We start from the raw sequence: 18,819 nt of genomic DNA on the forward strand, positions 1-18,819 counted from the left end.
TCATACCCTCCCCCTCCACCCCCGCCGAGGTAGGAATATATCTCAAACTCACACAACCAGAGGTAAAGACTTTTCTCACTGGATGCTCAAAAACACAAGGCTCTTGCAGCTTCAGCTTAGCAAATTAGCAACAGATCCTTAGCAATCAAAGGACACAAACTCACCTGTCTATTATCCTTTTCAGTGGACCGACGACTAGTTTGTGCACAGAGTCAAACCTGTGGAACTCTAAGTCCAATTAAACCTCTTTTTCTTCCCAGTCTCGGTATGCCTTTATCAGCAGCGTGAAAATGGACTAATACAGTTATCAAGTCTCCTCAGTTTTCTCCAATCTCAAAAAGCTCCTTAGTCTTTGAAAGAGTACAGGACCTACCTTTTGTAGGATGATCCTCGAGCTGGATGTTTCCTTATGATCACACTCAGGTCATGCATTCACGGCAGGAATATCATGGAAATGAAACTATGCCCTCGTTAAGAGTATCAGCCATAGTTCGGACATATGCTGTTGACTGTGCCCACCTCTGGTAACATTGGTCATCACCTGTCATATTGATGTCTGCCAAGTTTCTTCACTGTAAAGTCATAATTTTACTCTTTGTAATTGATTAGTGTTTTGGGGGAGACAGATAATCTGCGATCACACCAATATCCTATTCCTTAACCTTCCTGCAACTGGTCTTAGCCTCCATTGACATAAAGCTACTTACAGCATTTTCTACTTTATCTAAGATAATCATGTTTTTATTCCTAATATTGCTTGTTTGTATAATCTCTTTCTGTCCCATCTCTCTTATTACATGTTTATTCGTTTTTTGAAAGACTAGTAAAAATAACCTTTATTTTTGTTGATCTTCTCCCATTTTTCTTTTATTTCATTAACTTCTGCTCTTACATTTGTTTCCATTCTTCTACTTGTTACTCTTCAAACTCTTGAGTTAAATCATAATTCATTTTTTTAAAAGCTCCTTGGTTTTTATAGGTTCATTTAAGACTGTAAATTGGCCTTCCAAATATTGCAAGAGCTGTATCTTAGAATTTTAAAGTTAGGTTTACTGAGGTATAATTTACATGCAGTAAAATCCACTCGTTTGAGATATATTGTTCTATGAGTTTTGATCAATATATTCAGCTATGTAACCTCAACCACAACCAAGATATAAAATATTTCCATCTCACCGAAGTTTTCTCGTATGTCTTTGCAGTCAATTTCCTCCTCCTGTAACTGACTCAAGTTCAACTGCTCACCATTAGAAGTCAAAGTAAGAGAAATGAGGTGTGACAAAAGGGAAACAGCTTTTATTCAAATGCTAGCAGATGGGGAATGTCCAGGCTCATGCCCTTAACAGACTATTTCAAACTTTAGGCTGTGGACAGGGGTTTAAAGAGGGGAACTTGGAATGGAAGGCATGCAGGAATGGTGCTGGGTACGAGGTCTGTGTGTCTTGTTCCACTGGTTATCCTGAGTCATGGTCCACTTGGAGTGCAGAATGGCATCATCTCAACAATGGTGGGGCTGTTGACTAACTGCTCTGAGGTAATCTCTGGAATTTCACACCTGGGTTCCATGCCTGGTTTGTCTCAAGATTAGCCCCTGCAACTTCTAGGCACATAATTAGATAAACTACCAGTGCACAAGAGTGTCTGGTGGGAAGGCAGGGAAACAAAGAGTATTAAGGTATGTTTCAAGGCTAAAAGGAAGAAAAGGAAAAAAAAAAAGTCTCAAAATGCATTTTGAACCTAAGCTACTCAGTTACATCCTCCCAGCCCCCATCTCTGGCAACCACTGAACTGAATTCTTTTCTTATTGTTTTGTCTTTTTCAGAATGTTATATAAGGAAATCATGTAGATGAACCCTTCTGTTTTCTTCTTATTTAGCTCAATGCTTTGGAGATCCGTCTGTGCTGTTGTGCTTCATGCATTCTTTTTTTACTAAGTATTATATAATATACATGTACAAAGACTTGTTTGTCCATTCTACAGTTGGTAGACATTTTGGTTATTTCCAGTTTTTGGTAATTATGAATAAAACTGCTATAAACATTCAGGAGTAAATACTTAAAAATATAATTGCCGGGCCATATGATAGGTTTAAGTTTACTAATTTTATAAGAAACTCCTAAACTACTTCAAAAGTACAAATTTTACATTTCTACCAGCAATGTATAAAAGTTTCCATTACTCTGCATATTCACCAGGACTGGGTATCAGTAGTTTTGTGGGCTTTTAAAACATTTTGTCAAATCTAATAGTCGTCTCTTTGTACCTCACTACAGTTTCGATTTGCATTTGTCTGGTGACTAATGATGTTAAGCATCTTTTCACGTGCTTATTTGTTTCACTCTTCAGTGATATGTCTGTTACATGTGTTTTATGTATTCTGGATACAAGAATCCTTTATGAGATATACGCTTTTCAATTATTTTATTTCATTGTATGGTTTGTCTTTTCATCCTTCACAATGTCTTTTAAATAATAGAAGTTTTGTGATAAAGCTTAATTTAACCACTTTTGAAATATTTGTTCGAGTCTTAACTAAGAAATAGTTTTCTAACCTAACACACAAAGTTTTTTGATTTTCTTCTAGAAATGTTATAGTTTGTTCTTAAATGTAGATCTGTGTTTCATTTTGAGTTAAATTTTTATATATATATAGTCTATTGACATATATATATAGTCTTGAGATATATATATATATATATACGTCAAAGCAATTACAAACAAGAAGAAATACCTTCTATATTTACCTTCATTTTTACTACTTCCAACACTATTCATTTTTTGGTGTGGATACAAGTTTCTCTGCAATATAATCCTTCTGCCTGAAGAACATCCTTTTTTTTCAGACTTCTCAAAAGAAGAATTATTTCTTTTCGTGTGTGTGTGTGTGTGTGTGTGTGTGTGTGTGTGTGTGTGTGTGTGTTTATTTCCATAGGTTTTTGGGGAACAGGTGGTATTTGGTTACATGAGTAAGTTCTTTAGTGGTGATTTGTGAGATTTTGGTGCACCCATCACCCGAGCAGCACACACTGAACCCAATTTGTAGTCTTTTATCCCTGACCCCCTTACCACCCTTTCCCCGAGTCCCCAAAGTCCATGTGTCATTATTATGCCTTTGCATCCTCATAGCTTAGCTCCCACTTATGAAAACATATGACGTGAAGAACATCCTTTAATCTTTCTGGTAGCACAGGTCTGCTTGCAACAAATTCTCAGCTTTTGTTTGCCTTGGCTGAGCTGGGTTTGGATTTTGTTGTTGGTAGAGCTGTCTTTAGTGCAACACAAGCTCCAGATTCCTCTACAGGTGTGCTACTAAGGTTTTGTGCTTAGGGGAGAGGCGCACGACCTGTGTCTCAGTAGTGGGACTTCCTCATTATTCTTTCCCTTCCTCTCATGGCCACCAACTCTGCCTTATCTTTGTGATTGGTCTTGCGACACAGTTTCCTACCCCTTTCCAGGACTTCCTCTCATGATGTGCTTGATATCAATGAAGCATCCTTTGCCCAAGAAACTCCCTGTCCTTCCTAGAGTGGCAGAGAGTTTTTTCTTTTACGCTTCCTCCAGCAGCAATAGATCTTTGCCTTTGTTCTGGTATTGGGATAGTTTCCTATGTGTTACCAAGAAGCAAACAAGCTTTTCTTCTGGCCCTTCCCTAAAAACAATAATTCTTTGCCTGTGTCCAGAGACAAAATAATTTGATGATCCTCCCCAATGTTTTAAGACTTTTGATTTGTAGGAGAGAAGGGGTTAGAAAATTGCACTTTATGCCTGTCGCCAAGAATCTACTAATCACATGAACACCTGAACCACGGCTGTGGGTGGCGGGTGAGGGGGTTTCTTCAGTCTTCCCTCCTGCCCCCAGTCGTTTTCTTGAGCATCCAGTGAAGGCCTACAAGTGAGTGCAAATCCACTTGGTGTCTGAGGACCCCACCTATGACAAACTGACACACTAACCCATATATGGCCTTTAAAAAAATTTAGTTGATTTCTTCTTTCCCATTGATATGATGGCCACCTTTCTCTTCCACTTTGCTAAATGTGAAATAGTTAATGTGCTTTCTCTCCTTGGAGAATCTTGTTTCTCTTTGCTATTCAGATTACTTGATTGCCTTTAAAATTAGCTCTACGATGGTTTTCGAAAAAATCATGGTTTTGTGGATTATCCAGCTTTTTCTCATGGTTAGTGTGGAAATGAGGTTCTCTGCAGTTTTCTATATCCTAAACCTACCCCTTTAGTTTTGATGTGTAGCATTTAAGTTGTCTTTAAGGTATAAATGTTACATAACTTTCCTTCTGATGAATTAATTACTAAAGAGTTTACTTTTTTTTTTTTTTTGATGGAGTCTCGCTCTGTCACTAGGCTGGAGTGCAATAGCATGATCTTGGCTCACTGCAACCTCTGCCTCCTAATTCAAGTGATTCTCCTGCCTCAGCCTCCCAAGTAGCTGGAACTACAGGTGCCCGCCACCACACCCGGCTAACTTTTATATTTTTAGTAGAGACGGGGTTTCACCATGTTGGTCAGGCTGGTCTCAAACCCTTGACCTCAGGTGATCCGTCCACCTTGGCCTCCCAAAGTGCTGGGATTACAGGCGTGAGCCACTGCACCCGGCCTGCTATATTTCTTTGATTAGTATTTTTCTTTTTCCTGTCATTTTCCTGTTACAGGTGTGAGCCGCTGCGCCTAGCCCCTTCATTTCTTAATTGCACTTACCCTTTTACTGTCTGTGTCATTAGAATAAAAACCTCAATAGTGATTTTTGTCTGTTTGATTTACTGCCATAGTTCTGGCATCTACAAGAGCGCCTAAACATATTAGACAGTAAATATTGAATGGATTAATGTCTACTTATTTGGGTTTCATCATTTCTATTTTATTGTTTAGCTTACTTTTCAGAATCCTAAGCAAACTTCTTTAAAGTTTCAGTTTATTCCATTGCTTTCATCTTGAGTGGACTGAAATTTCAAAAGGTATTGATTAGCTGATTTTCCTGTCTTCAGATTTCATGTGTTTGGAAATTTTGATTCGCAGTGTCTTTTTTGTTCCCTTCATTTATCTTTCTTTCCTCTGGGTTCATCCTTTTCTTTGTAGCAATTTCGGGTTGCCTCCAATTTGTGTCTTAGGGACCCCAATTCAGCGAGGTGTTATATGCTAATTCACTGCTTCAATTCTTTCTTCATATTGTAAACCAGTTACCAACTCTGTACATTTTTTAAATTGCGTATTTCTACCCCCTTAGCCCTGCATCTTCCTATAAATTAGAGCCCCAGGTATCAGTTGAAGGTAGCTTTTGGTTTTTAGCTTCCTTTCACAAGTGGTGCAGCAGCGGAGAGAAATCCCAGCTCAGCCCCGGCTTAAAGCAGTGCTATGCTTGCCTCCATTTTCATTCCTGATATTTCTGCCTACCATTTAAAAAAAAAATCAGTTTTGGCCGGGCACGGTGGCTCATGCCTATAATCCCAGCACTTTGGGAGGTTGAGGCAGGCGGATCACTTGAGTTCAGGAGTTCAAGACCAGCCTAGCCAACATGGTGAAACCCCGTCTTTACTAAAAATACAAAAATTAGCCAGGTAGGGTGGCATGCGCCTGTAATCCCGGCTACTCAGGGGGCTGAGGCACGAGAATTGCTTGACCCTGGGAGGTGGAGGTTGCAGTGAGCCAAGATCATGCCACTGCACTGTAGCCTGGGTGACAGAGCAAGTTTCCATCTCAAAAAAAAAAAAAAATTCAGCCTTGTCAGAGGCTCAGTTTTTTTTTTTAGACAAGGTCTTGTTCTCTTGCTCAGACTGAAGTGCAGCGGCATGATCAAGGCCCACTGCAGCCTCAACTCCTGGGCTCAAGCAATACTCCCACCTCAGCCTCCTGAGTAGCTGAGACCACAGGGGTGCACCACCACACTTAGCTAATTAAAACAATTTTTGTATAGACAGAGTCTCCCTATGTTGCCCAGGTTGATCTTGAACTCCTGGGCTTAAGTGATCCTCCCACCTTGGCCTCCCAAAGTGTGGAATTACAGACATGAGCCACCACTCTGGGCCTCATCTTTATTGTTTAAATAACCTATTTATGGTCTTATTATTCCTTCCAGTGTTTTCCTATTTTATTTCTTATTATTTCCTTCCTTCTACTTTCAAGTTTTTTTTTGTTGTTGTTGTTTTCTTATTCTCTTGAGATCAATACTTAGCTCATCATACTTTGGGCTTAAAAATAATCTAAAGCTATATATTTCCCTTTTAGCACTGTTACTGCGTCTCATGTTTTAAGATGTTTAGACCTCATTACCTTGTCAGATTAGAATTTCTGACTGCAAGTTTCTGCTTGTGAACTCACAGTCAGGCAGGCTACTGCTTCACTATGGCTCATGCTTTCTTTCTGTACAATATTACTTGTCCTTGGATTTAGCATGGTTTTGAGTTCAATTTTATCTTTTCATATTTATCACTGCTATATGTTTAAAACAGAGGGAGTAACTTAGAGCATCAATTAATGTTATTTTATAATAATTCTCTCTATATATATCTTTCTTCTCTGTCCTTCAGCAAGATACACATATTTTTATTTTTTCCTATTAAATTTGAAATGTCATGCATTCAAATTTTATCCTGAGATAATTTCATCTTATCACTTCTTACCTATAATGTCAAGCTTTCATCAGTTGACACATTATTTTATTCAGCCTCTTTTTATGTAACAGACTCAAGGCAACTGATGATTGTTTCAAGCAAACTTTAGAGGTCTTATCATTCAAGAAAGTTGGTTTTTTTTTTTTTTTTTTTTTTTTGAGACAGAGTCTCGCGAGTCTCACTCTGTCGCCCAGGCTGGAGTGCAGTGGCACAATCTCAGCTCACTGTCACTGCAACCTCTGCCTCCTGGATTCAAGTGATTCTCGTGCCGCAGCCTCCCGAGTAGCTGGAATTACAGGTGTGAGCCACCGTGCCCAGCCACAAGTTTGTTCTTAATATTTGTTACACTGGTGTCTCTGCCCCAGGGGTCATTAAGCTGCTGAAGTTGTAAAACTTTTCTCCAAATAATTTTTACTAACAGAACTGAAGTCCCAAACTGTTAAAATCAAAGTAGATATGTCATGCTCACAATTTCTTAAGGAAATCCAGGATTCAGTTTTCTGAATAGACTTCACAGAAAAAATATGTATACAGCAAGGACTGCCTACTAAAAATACTGGTTCTCTCCTCAGTATAAAATTACACTGATAAATTGTAGGCTATTCCCTGCTTGATGTTATACTGGACACCTCCCACCCAAAGTCAAGATTCTCACACCTACTTGTCCTGATGAAAGTCAAACGCTTTAAAAAGTTATTTTTCTCTTTAAAAACTAGCTTTATTTAAAAGAATCTGAAGCATAGTAACACTATAGGAAACAAACTTACAATACATATTATTCAAGAAAGCCTGCCATACATCATTGCTACTAATGGTAGGTCTATATACTGATAAACAACATTCCTTATACAATGCACAAAGGACATTAAGCATTATCCCTGAAAAGAATGGCCAACAATAACACGGGCTGTCTTGACAGCAGAACGTCTACTTGTCTTATTACTTATCTATAGAATAAAAAAACTACAATGTAGATGACAAATTAAACTCTTCCAATTTTAAATTCTAGCATGGTTTTTGGGGAAGAAGGGAATGGGATCAGAAGACGCAAATTGTGTTAAATATCTCAAAAAGAAAAAGGAGAATTGGCTTACCATTATTTAAGTAGTTACTATGAAGTAATTCAGAATTGAGGATGTATTTGTCTAACACTTGGAAGCCCTTAAAGAGTCAAACTTTCCATTATCTACTATATTCAATCAGTTATCAAACCAATTTTATTTGTCTGAAAATTGTAACCTGGTCATTAACCAAAAAAAAAAAATAAACAATTTGGGGTAATCTAGTCATTTTATACTTTATTTAAATTTTTCCACAAAGCAGTTCATGAATTAATAATACTTCTTTAGACTTGTATGATCTGAATAGAAACAGACTCAGTTCTAAAAGAATGTATGTGAAAATAGCAGACAAAAATAAATCCCTAACATGTAATACTAAATTTTTAACATAAAATATAGAACTATGAAAATTTTGGGCATTCAAGTCAAATATAATAGGATTATGATACAGTATGGTATCTAGCATTTTAAAAAATATTAAGACTGAATCAGATTTATTGCTATATCAATCCTATCAATAGTCCACAATCAAAAGTACAAAATATACCATAACCACGCCGAATATGATGCAGTATAGAGATATATTACTAACATAACATAGGTAGACATTTTGTAATATACATCACTGACATAGTAAAACCTTATTCAGGATAATTTAAACTGATAGGTCTAAAATTTGAATTTTTAAAAAGATATGCAGTTTAAGCACTCACAAGCATTCACTTCTTCTTTCAAGTGTATAGTTTCAAATATACAAATTTGCACTGGCCAAGTATTACTTATCACAATTCTTTTGGGTACTTGTCTTAATGACAAAATAAGAATGCTTTTAAATTACTATTCTTAAGTAAACACCTCTAAATAAAAAGCTTAAAAGTTTGCCTTCAAGATGAAACATTTTTCTTTAAAATCTTGATTATAACCTTTATTACCAAATCCTTTCATCAGGTAGTACAAAGTAAACAGCATTCAAGTCCTTGAATCAATGGTTAAAAATTCCAGGTAAATTAGAGGAGTCTTATGGTATCTTAATCATGTCTAAATAAATGAAGATAAATATTACACTACTACTTATTTTGGTTATGATGAAGTGAATGATGTCTTTTTTGGTTGGGAAATATCAGCGTAAGTTCAAAGTTACTATATAATTTTAGTAGTATGGGCTAAAAAATCCTAATATGCACTGCCATTTAAAGTAATTATTTAGTAAATTATACCTGTAAGTGGAAAATAAAAATTTTAAGATTTATTGTATTACAAGTGTCATGAGTTGGTAACACTAAAATTTACTCCTCTCCCATTTGAAAGACATCAGGCCATCTATTAATCCATAAATATTGATGTTTCATATACTTCATAGAGTAGCTTAAAACATACCAGCATAAGAAATAATTAGTATTACATAGTAATTTCCTTTGCCATAGGAATAAATGTTGGACAAAGTCTGGAAACATTTTTTTTTCCAATTTGAATTACAGTAATTTTGCCACAGACCACAGCACTAGTGCATGTGTTACTTTAGACATGCTCTAAGAACAAAACAAAAAGTTACTGCAAAAATGCATGTCACCAATGTGGAACACACTCAGATTTGTATAAAAGTACTGAACTAATATCCCAAAAAGAGGTATATGTAAACAGTACATAAGGAAGAAATAGTTTTAATATGAAACAATCATTTAAGTCACATACATCATGATAAGAAGCAGGACTTTCTTTTATAAAAGATAATATTTTGACAAACAAGCAATATCATCTACACATCTACAGAACAAGAAAGGTACAGGTATTTAGAATAAGTTTTAATATAGTTGCAAGTAATGTATTATTGACAAAATATGACAAAGATGCTTATCCACTGAGTTTCATCAAAAGTTTTAAAGTAAATACAGGCAGCCTCTGATGTATTAACGCCTGGCATATACATGGCCACAGTCTTTCCTTCATTTCCCCTACACCACTTGTCTTGGGAGATGTTAATGCTATCCCTAGCCTCTTTGCTCCAGGGGTGCTTCCAAATTCCCATCACTGTACCACAAGTTGGAAGATGCAGATGTGACTTTTATAATGCTCTACTGGATAGAACGATAAGTTACTAAAAATTAGAAATGAGAAAAAAATCTCTAAGTTCAGAATTAGAGGAGAGGAAGCTGTGAAAAGTCACAACAACCTAAAGGAAACTGGAAGTACCCTCAGACAGTACCAGCTAATTCACTAAACGTACTGCTTCCCATGGTATCTGAAATGCGGTCATATTGTCTGAAATGTTAGATATTAAAGATTCATTCTTAACAAACACCCTTTTTTAAAAAAGAAATTTAATGGCACTTTTCCCATTATCTTCATTCATACCTTAGTAGAAAATGCTTTTCTCTTAAAGTCTAGCCAACTACTGCCACACAAAGACACAGGATTTCTGATGGGAGGAAAGATATAAAATGTTGAAGCACAGAGCATCCAGGAGAGGAAAAGCCAAGGCTGCTTATACATTTCACCAGAGTTTAGCATGGTAAGGGGCAAATGCAAAGAAACCCACACCAAAGAACTGAACCTCCTAATCACATCAGGAAAAAGACAAGACCTCTGCTTCTTTCTCCCTCCTACACTGATTGATTGGTTTCCTAAAGAAAACTGACAGCTCAGCATGATACTATTAACTAGATTATGGTCTAAATGAACCTTTAGGAGCTTCCCTATGGTGTAGAGTTCCAAGCCACTATTTACAAATGAACTTTGGGAGCCTGGATGCTTTTACATTTTTCCTTAATTGAAAAAAATATAAAACAGCACAAATGTCCATGCATAAGAAACCTCTATACACGGCAGAAAGAAATCCAAAACTCTTGAGAACTCCCTTTTAAAAAATCATTGCTTATATATTTTCTTACTATTAAATACAATTACTATAGTACATTGAACAATAAGTGCTAAAACTCTAATTTGTTCAAGACAAACAAGTTTGAAAGAATATTGAATGAAGACTCTTGATACTTATTTGGATTAAAGTTGGCAGATTTTATGATGACCCATACTATTAAGAGGTTTTTCTGCCACTAGGCAGAGTTGGGAGTCTAAAACAAACCATCAAAAAACTAGATTTCTTTACACTGTGTTTATGAAGAATAAGCACTAGTACAAGAAAATCTTCAGTTTTATGTATATAACCTTCTAATTTGAATAACAATAATAGCAGTACTCTAAAGTATTTCACACAAAAGGAAAACACTGATCACAAATCTAATTCTAAGCACTCTGTCTGAAGAACAATTTATCTTTCACAAGCTAAGCTGTTTCAGTATTAGTGAGTCGAGTAACACCTAGAAGCATGTGGACCAGAAATTCTCTAGTGCATGAGCAAATCAAGTTCTGAGAAAGGAACTGATGCTTTTTAAAATCTGTCTGGCCGGGCGTGGTGGCTTACGCCTGTAATCCCGGCACTTTGGGAGGCTGAGGCGGGCAGATCACTTGAGGTCAGGAGTTTGACACCAGTCTGGCCAACATGGTGAACCCGTCTCTACTAAAAATACAAAAATTAGCCGAGTGTGATGGTGGGCAACTGTAATCCCAGCTACTCAGGAGGCTGAGGCGGGAGAATCACTTGAACCAGGGAGGCAGACGTTGCAGTGAGCCTAGATCTCATCACTGTACTCCAGCCTGGGCGACAGAGCAAGACTGGCAAAAAACAAAAACAAAACAAAACAAAACAAAACAAACCCCACCTTTCTGTTAATAACCTAGCTTTGGTGAGTAAACCTAGATGCTCATAGTTAGCCAGGCTGAATTTAAGCAAAACTCAAGGATGTTGGACAAACTGGGTGTGTGTGTGTGTGTGTGTGTGTGTGTGTGTGTGTGTGTGTGTAAGATGAGGACTTTCAGTGAAGGAAAGGAATTATACCAAAAAAGGTACAATTCCACCTGTGTTTTTTTCCATCACTGCATATTTTTAAAGTTGAAGGCAGCTTATCATTTATCCTAAGAAGCCATTTCAGTCTGTATAATAGCCTTCTTCAGACAAATTATCATCTGGCTATTCTTACAGTTCATCATTTTTTCCATCCAAAAGCATCTATATAACTTCTGACTTAGCATTATGTAGAGACAACTGTAGAACTAGTAAGAAAATTAATTCAAACACATGAACACTATTCATCAGCTATGATTATAGTTTGATGATTCACCATCAGAACGAACCATGAGTTTTTCTTTTGAATATTTACAGATTCTTATTTAAGTAAGGTGCTTTGAAGACCTAAACACCTGAATAAAAATTCACCTGTTTGTAGGTTTTTAAAAACAACTATGCGGAAATAGAAAACGAATTATATTGCATAACACATACCTTTAGAGTAGCTTGGGAGAGGTTATTTCATTATCACAAAAACAGCTAACTACTGAAACTTAAAGAGAGAAAGGGTTTAAGAAACTGCATAATTGATTTTAGTAATGATCACAACTCAAGTACTACCATGTAAAGTGTTAACTCCTGAGAACACTGGAAAGTTCTACTCAAAATATCTATCATCTAGCTCTGTTCAGGGTAATAATAAATCATGATCTGATGCTACAACTAGGCATATAGCATACAGTGCATCATTTATTAAAAATCAGCACTCATTAAACTTTCAGGAGCAACATAACTAGGTCCTTAAACATTTAGAGAAATATGTATAACAAAAACTCCAAGTAAAATGAGATATTCAAGTACACTACTGAACACCATCAAATGTCTGTCAGCCCAAAATACTGCATTTTAACCTGCTTCAACTGGTAAAGTTTTCACACAAAGGAGTACCTAGAAGTATAGTTTATATCATTTTGTTTCCTAAAATTGTAAAGATAAATATTTTACAACTACTGAAAATATTTTGTACTCACTTCTAACTAGTCAAGGATAAATGGAGAAAACCTTATATTACCTTGTACCATATGAAATTGCTGTTTTTGTAGGTCAAAATTAAAACACTGTATTTAAAAAAATAAGTTTTATTCAATCAAAATATGCATCAGGAGCATGAATAGTTTTCTTCCAACAGAATATTAAAGGTCTAACTTTTATAAAATTCATCATTTGTTAGGCTGTATAAATTGTTCACATCTTCCAGTTACTTCATCTCAACTGGGGAATGCACTGTTTCTTAGAAAAAGCTCCAAATGATAGACAGTAGTCCATGGAATAAAGGTCCAGTGTCTAAAATGGACATGACAAAATTTCATAGCCCAAGTCACTTAACTTTGCTTTAGTAGCTTGTGACATGTGAGGTCGAGTCCTTGTCTGTAAAAGTGTAGGTTCTTGTGTGTTACCCAAAGGACATTGTTTTTAAATCACATTTTCATGCATAATTTAAATTTCTTGACAATATGCTGCTGCCATCATTGTTTCACTTGGGTTCAAATAACAGTAATTATTTATCTCCTTCGTAGATCACCACACAATCTTCAGAATTTTTTTGGTTGCAATGATAATGGTGGCAACATAGTAGGGAGCTTTACCAGCCTCCAACGATTGTATAAATTGCCATTAGTTGTCAAACAGTACACATTTTTTTTTTTTTTGGCCACAGGTTATAATCTGCTCCAAAAATGGATTTCTGCTGTTTTGAATCTTAATGAGCACACCTCCAACTGTCTCCATTCTTGATCATCCCTCAAGAGGGTACTCTCAGGTCCATTTTTATACTTTTCCCCAGTCAGAGCGGGAACTCCTTAAGTCTGCTGCAAGGCTTCAAATTGTTGTTTGCAAGTTAGATTTCACTTTGGCTCTTAATTGATCTTTGTTTAAAATGGATTTTGATCTCCCCTAGGGTTCATTTTTGAAATTCAGATCCCCAGAACAAGATTTTTCAAACCACCACTGAGTAGTTCTTTTACTAGCAGAGCCCTCTAAGGCCAAATGGATGTTTCTACCTTCCTCATTTGCAATATGTCCCAGTTCAAAATTATACAAAAAGTATTCACAATTCTTCTGTGGATACTATAGTATTTCTCTGGAAAACAATAAACAATAACAAAACAACTCAATATCAAAGAAAAGTAGGAGCATAATACTATCATAATTCTAAATAGCACAACTGGGAACATAACATTATGCCAACTTTGCTAATTGCAGTCAATTTTCAACTGACCTAATATTAGCAGTTCCATGTGGTACCATCCACAAGTTAATCAACAATACTTACTGAGAATTTACTATATGCTAAGATCTGTCTTGTATCTGTACAAACAGATATCCTGAAAACTCACTTGAAAATATGAAATTCATTAATTCCAAAGACCCTAGTGGAGGAGGAATCTGGTGTCATACTATTATTTTTTTAATCCATAAAAATGTATGCTTTCCCCCATGTTACAGTTACATATATTATGTTGTGAAGACGTGTTAAGTGGATCCTTGATAAACTTTTTGAACTAAATCTTTAATATGGTACAACCAAAGCTCAGCACTGAAATACACGTTTTTCAATGATTCTAACTTTTAAAAGTTAAAACTTGCCTACATTTGTTATATATTATTTTGAAGTTTCAAGAGGCTTTTATGCTTGTGATAAATAACAACTAACATTTATTTATAAATGTTTCTAAAGCACCCCCATATACATTATTCTCATTTAAGACAGCAAGCAAAGACAATAAAAAATTTGCTCTAGTGATGAAGTGAATTATTAATAAAAATTAAGTAAATAATGTTTTTGTGTATGCATTTAAAAAAATAATGTAAAACATTAAAATCCTGTGTCAGTGAACTTCTGCAATGCACAGGAAAATAAATCCACTTTAGTTAATGCCTTTGATTAAGCATCACTGCCCACTGCAGATGGACCAAAAGTTTCTCTAGTACGCATTAACTGGACATCTTTGTCAGCCATACAGGTATCACAGCCCCATACTGCAGATGCTTCTGCAGTTAAGAGGCCATAAGCTGTTTCAGTCATTCCAGTACAGATCCGATGAAACCATTTCTGACAAGAGGCCTCACATAAGATGGCATCCTGATCATCGTTCACCTCGTTTGTACAAATTCCACAAGGATACACTGGGTCAGAAGATGAATGGCCATGACGGTTTGGGTGAAGAGAAGATTTATTGCTTTTTTCAGTGGTGCAGGCATCTGCTGCACCTCTTGGTTGTCGTGGCTTCTTCTGCGTCCCATTTGCATGGTTATTGTTTGTGGCTTCAGTGCTACTTGAACGGCTGTTCTCCTGATTTACTGCATTGTTTCGATTAAGATTTTTTAATTCAATATTACTCTGATTCACTGTGTCATCCATATTCAAGTGAGGTGGATGAGCAGAGGAATTTTGATTAGTGTTTTTGGTTGCTCCTTGAGTAAAGTCTTGTTTTGGGGGTGGTGCTTTTGCTTGACCAAAAGTGTTTGGGGGAGGAATAAAAGAATGATTAGATTCTAATGGAGAAGTAAAATTTGAATTATTTCCAGGAACAAAATTAGATGCCAAATCGGGGTTAGAAACTTGGCTCGCATTCTGTGGAGGAATTTGACTGAAATTTTCAGCAGGATTTTGTCTAAAATGTTGATTAGGCATGTTGACACTCTGACTTAGTGCATTATTATAAGATGGATTACCGAAACCTGAATTATCATGTGGCCCAAAGTTAAAAGCATGGGGTCGATTAAAACCCATGCCCAGAGGATTCTGAGGAAATGGGTGTGGCTGGCTCCTGAGTGAGTAAGGACCACAGTATGGGGAAGACATTCTTGGGGGAACGTGAGGCGGCATTCTGAATGTACTATAGCCTCCAAAGCCAGGATAACCAGGGCCAAGATATGGATTTGACGAAGGTAGTGGTTTATAGGAAATAGTATTATAGTTGTCATCAAATGGATTAGCAGCCACTAGATGGTCAGAGTTTGGATTCGGTGGTGGAGCATACTCAGACAATGGAGGAAAAGAAGGTCCCTGAAATGAGAATGTAAAGTAAAATACATGTTTTTGATCAAATACATTATTAAAATTGTCCTGTTACCTTAATACCCGTGAACCTAGTACTAGTCAAATTTCTCTTGCAGTGTTACAAACATTTATTATCTTCACTTGACCTTTCAATTTTGACTAATGTTTATATTTAATTATACTTGCTGATAAAAATATTTAGGTTTATTTCATTTACAAAAGAAAATAAGGTATGATTTTCTGAGCTCAAATCCATTGTAACTTCAAACCCCCAAAGTATTTAACTTTCAAAAGAAGCTTCATTATCCTAATTTTCATTTAATATGCTTACCTATAACTCTAGAATCTTTCACTTAAATACTAAAGCAGTCTAACCTAAAATACCTTTCATACAACAAACAGTCATAAAGTTAAATAACAACAATCAGAATCTAAGTTTTTCCCCTAGCTTAACTTCAGGGAGATACAATTAAAGTATTCCCAAAACATTAAGTTCAGGGCCTCAGACTAAAAAAATAAACTGCCAGTTTTAGTGACACTGCAAGTTTAACAGATGGTGGTCAAAATGATAAAAAGATCAGTAATCTGTACACACATACTTACTAGTAGCCTTTATCACAAAAAGAGTGCTTCAAATTTATAAAGAATAAAACAATGAGAGCCTATATGTATAATTGCTTGTTATAACCACAAGTTATAACAAAAAAAGGCCTCCATCATGATTGCTTCATGATATGCACATAATACTAAATCCACTATTACAGTTGAACAATTATTTCAGGTTAAAATTGTTACTATATATTTTTAAATCTTTTAATAGAACTGCAGGCATTCATGCCCTTTAAAAACCTTTAAATTAGATTTAAGAACAAGCATTTTAACTTTAATTCTTTTTTGAGACAGAGTTCGTGCTGTCACCAAGGCTGGAGTGCAGTGGCGTGATCTCAGCTCATTACAACCTCTACCTTCCAGGTTCAAGCAATTCTCATGCCTCAGCCTCCCGAATAGCTGGGATTATAGGAGTGTGCCACCACACCCGGCTAATTTTTATATTTTTAGTAGACAGGGGCTTTCCCCATGTTGGCCACTCTGGTCTCGAACTCCTGGCCTCAAGTAATCCACCCACCTTGGCCTCCCAATGGGCTGGGATTAGAGGCATGAGCCACCACGCCCAGCCTAAGAACAAGCATTTTAATTTGCCCACACTTCCTTTTTGCAGTATCTACTCTATGCCTTGGTCCGACAATAGCCACTAGTTACAGACTTAAACAAAAAAAAAATACAATCAGGTGTGGTGGCTCACACCTGTAATCCTAGCACTTTGGGAGGCCGAGGCGGGCGGATCACGAGGTCAAGAGATCGAGACCATCCTGACCAACATGGTGAAAGCCCGTCTCTACTAAAAATACAAAAATTAGCTGGGCGTGGTGGCACGTGCCTGTAATCCCAGCTACTTGGGAGGCTGAGGCAGGAGAATCGCTTCAACCTGGGAGGTGGAGGTTGCACTGAGCCGAGATCACCCCACTGCACTCCAGCCTGGCAACAAAGCAAGAATCCACCTAAAAAAAAAAGAAAGTACCATCACTTGAATGATTGATTGAAAGTACAATGAATGATTGAAAGTACAATCACTTGAATAGAAAACAAAACTTATGACCAAGTTTAAATTTACCTCATCAGCCTGATCATACTAGCAAAGAAAAACTGTTATTAAAGAAAACGTCAGTTTACCTGTGTATTTGCCTTGCGTTTTTTCTTATCTGGGCTTCCTAGTTGTACACCTGGTCCTCCTAACCCATCCAGTCCACTATCACCACCTAAAAAAAAAAAAATCAGATAATATTTCCCACTTGTAAGGGAAGTTATTTTATATCTCATAGTAATATCTATTATATTTACTTGTTAATGTTTCCTATTTTTGTTAGACAAGAGCAATACCTTTAAAATTATTATCTTTATTTTTCAAAAAAGTCTTTCCCATAGTTTCAGCCAGAAATAGCCATTCATCCCTGCTCCCATATTTATTATTTTTTCAGTGAAAACGCAAGTCTCTCTCTCTCACTCTAAAACCTTTAGTAACTGGTTCCCTGTCTCAGAGGCCACCGCTACTACTAGTTTCTGGTCTACCTTTCCAAAGATAATCTAGATATATTAAAGTATATTATTATTTTTTTTTTTTGGCAGGAAAGATACAAATGAGACAAGGTACACACAGTACACACAGTGCACCTTGCTTTCTTACTTGGAGATCATTTCATATTCCTCTATTTAGAACTTCTTTATTCTCTAACAGCTGAGTAGTATTCTACAGTGTGACTACACCATGATTCATTAAACTAGGCCCCTCCATACTGATGAATGTGTAAGTTGTTTCCAAGCCTCTGCTGTTGCTGCAATAAAAATCCATGTATAAATGCCTTTAGAGAGATTTACAAGTAGTTCCTGGAACTAGAATTATGGCATCAAAGGTATGTGCCTTTTAATTCTTAAAGATATTGTTAAAAATGCAACAATGTTTCCAAATATGGCTTTCTCAACAGTATATGATCAAGGAAAGCAAAAGCTTGACTATCAATCTAAGAGGTTAAAAAGAGTTTATGAAAGGAATTTTTCCAGCTTTAAGAAACATTTTATTATGGAGAATTCTGAACATATACAACATAAGGAGAAGAATAAAATTAACCCCATATGCCTATCACCCAGCCCTAATAACCATCATGTCCCATCTTGTGTTTTCAACACCACCTTCACCTCTCTCCATCCAGTACTACTTTGAAGAAAATTTCAGACACCATTTTATTGGTAAATATTTCAGAATGTATTTCTAAAAACTAGGAACTTAAAAAAAAAATACAATGCCATTCTAGCCACTACAGAAGTTAACAATAATCCTTCATATAATTTCATACCCAATCCAATTTTCTCATAATATCTGTATGGTTTGTTTAGATTGGGATCCAAGTATGTTCCATAGATTACAACTGGTTTGACATGTCTTTTAATTGATATACTTCCTTCCATCTTGTTTTTTCCTTGCAATGTGTTAACTGAAAGAACCAGGTTGATTATTGTTCCAATTATTAAGCTACCATCTTTTAGCTCCAACCCCTCTTAGTGACACTGGGACTGGGACTTTGCAAACTACATTTTTCTTTTGCTAGGGTCTTCCAACGGGAGCTCTAGAGGGATACTTGAAGGCCAGGGGAGGTGATAAGGAATTTCGGCTCCT

The 18,819-nt window shown here is 36.3% G+C and overlaps 1 protein-coding gene across 3 annotated transcripts in view; it reads right to left on the reverse strand.

Annotated features, from left to right (window-relative positions):
* Positions 1–7,267: 7,267 nt before the first annotated feature.
* Positions 7,268–18,819, reverse strand: part of PYGO1 (pygopus family PHD finger 1) — a 56,345-nt gene continuing 44,793 nt past the window's right edge. Inside the window, exons 2-4 of one of the 3 annotated variants that reach the window (XR_009209730.1) lie at positions 17,322–17,407; positions 10,036–15,596; positions 7,268–9,755 (exon numbers count right to left, since the gene is read on the reverse strand). Coding sequence is in view for 1 of the 3 variants with exons in the window: in XM_032175234.2 (XP_032031125.1) it covers positions 14,472–15,596; positions 17,322–17,407 (1,211 nt within the window). In the remaining 2 variants the exon portion in view is untranslated. Of the gene's footprint in view, positions 15,597–17,321; positions 17,408–18,819 lie in introns of all 3 variants that reach the window. The other 2 variants (XR_009209729.1, XM_032175234.2) reach the window with 2 other exon arrangements.

The sequence above is a fragment of the Hylobates moloch genome, unplaced genomic scaffold (genome assembly GCF_009828535.3).
Source record: "Hylobates moloch isolate HMO894 unplaced genomic scaffold, HMol_V3 SCAFFOLD_14, whole genome shotgun sequence".
NCBI classification, from domain to species: domain Eukaryota; kingdom Metazoa; phylum Chordata; class Mammalia; order Primates; family Hylobatidae; genus Hylobates; species Hylobates moloch.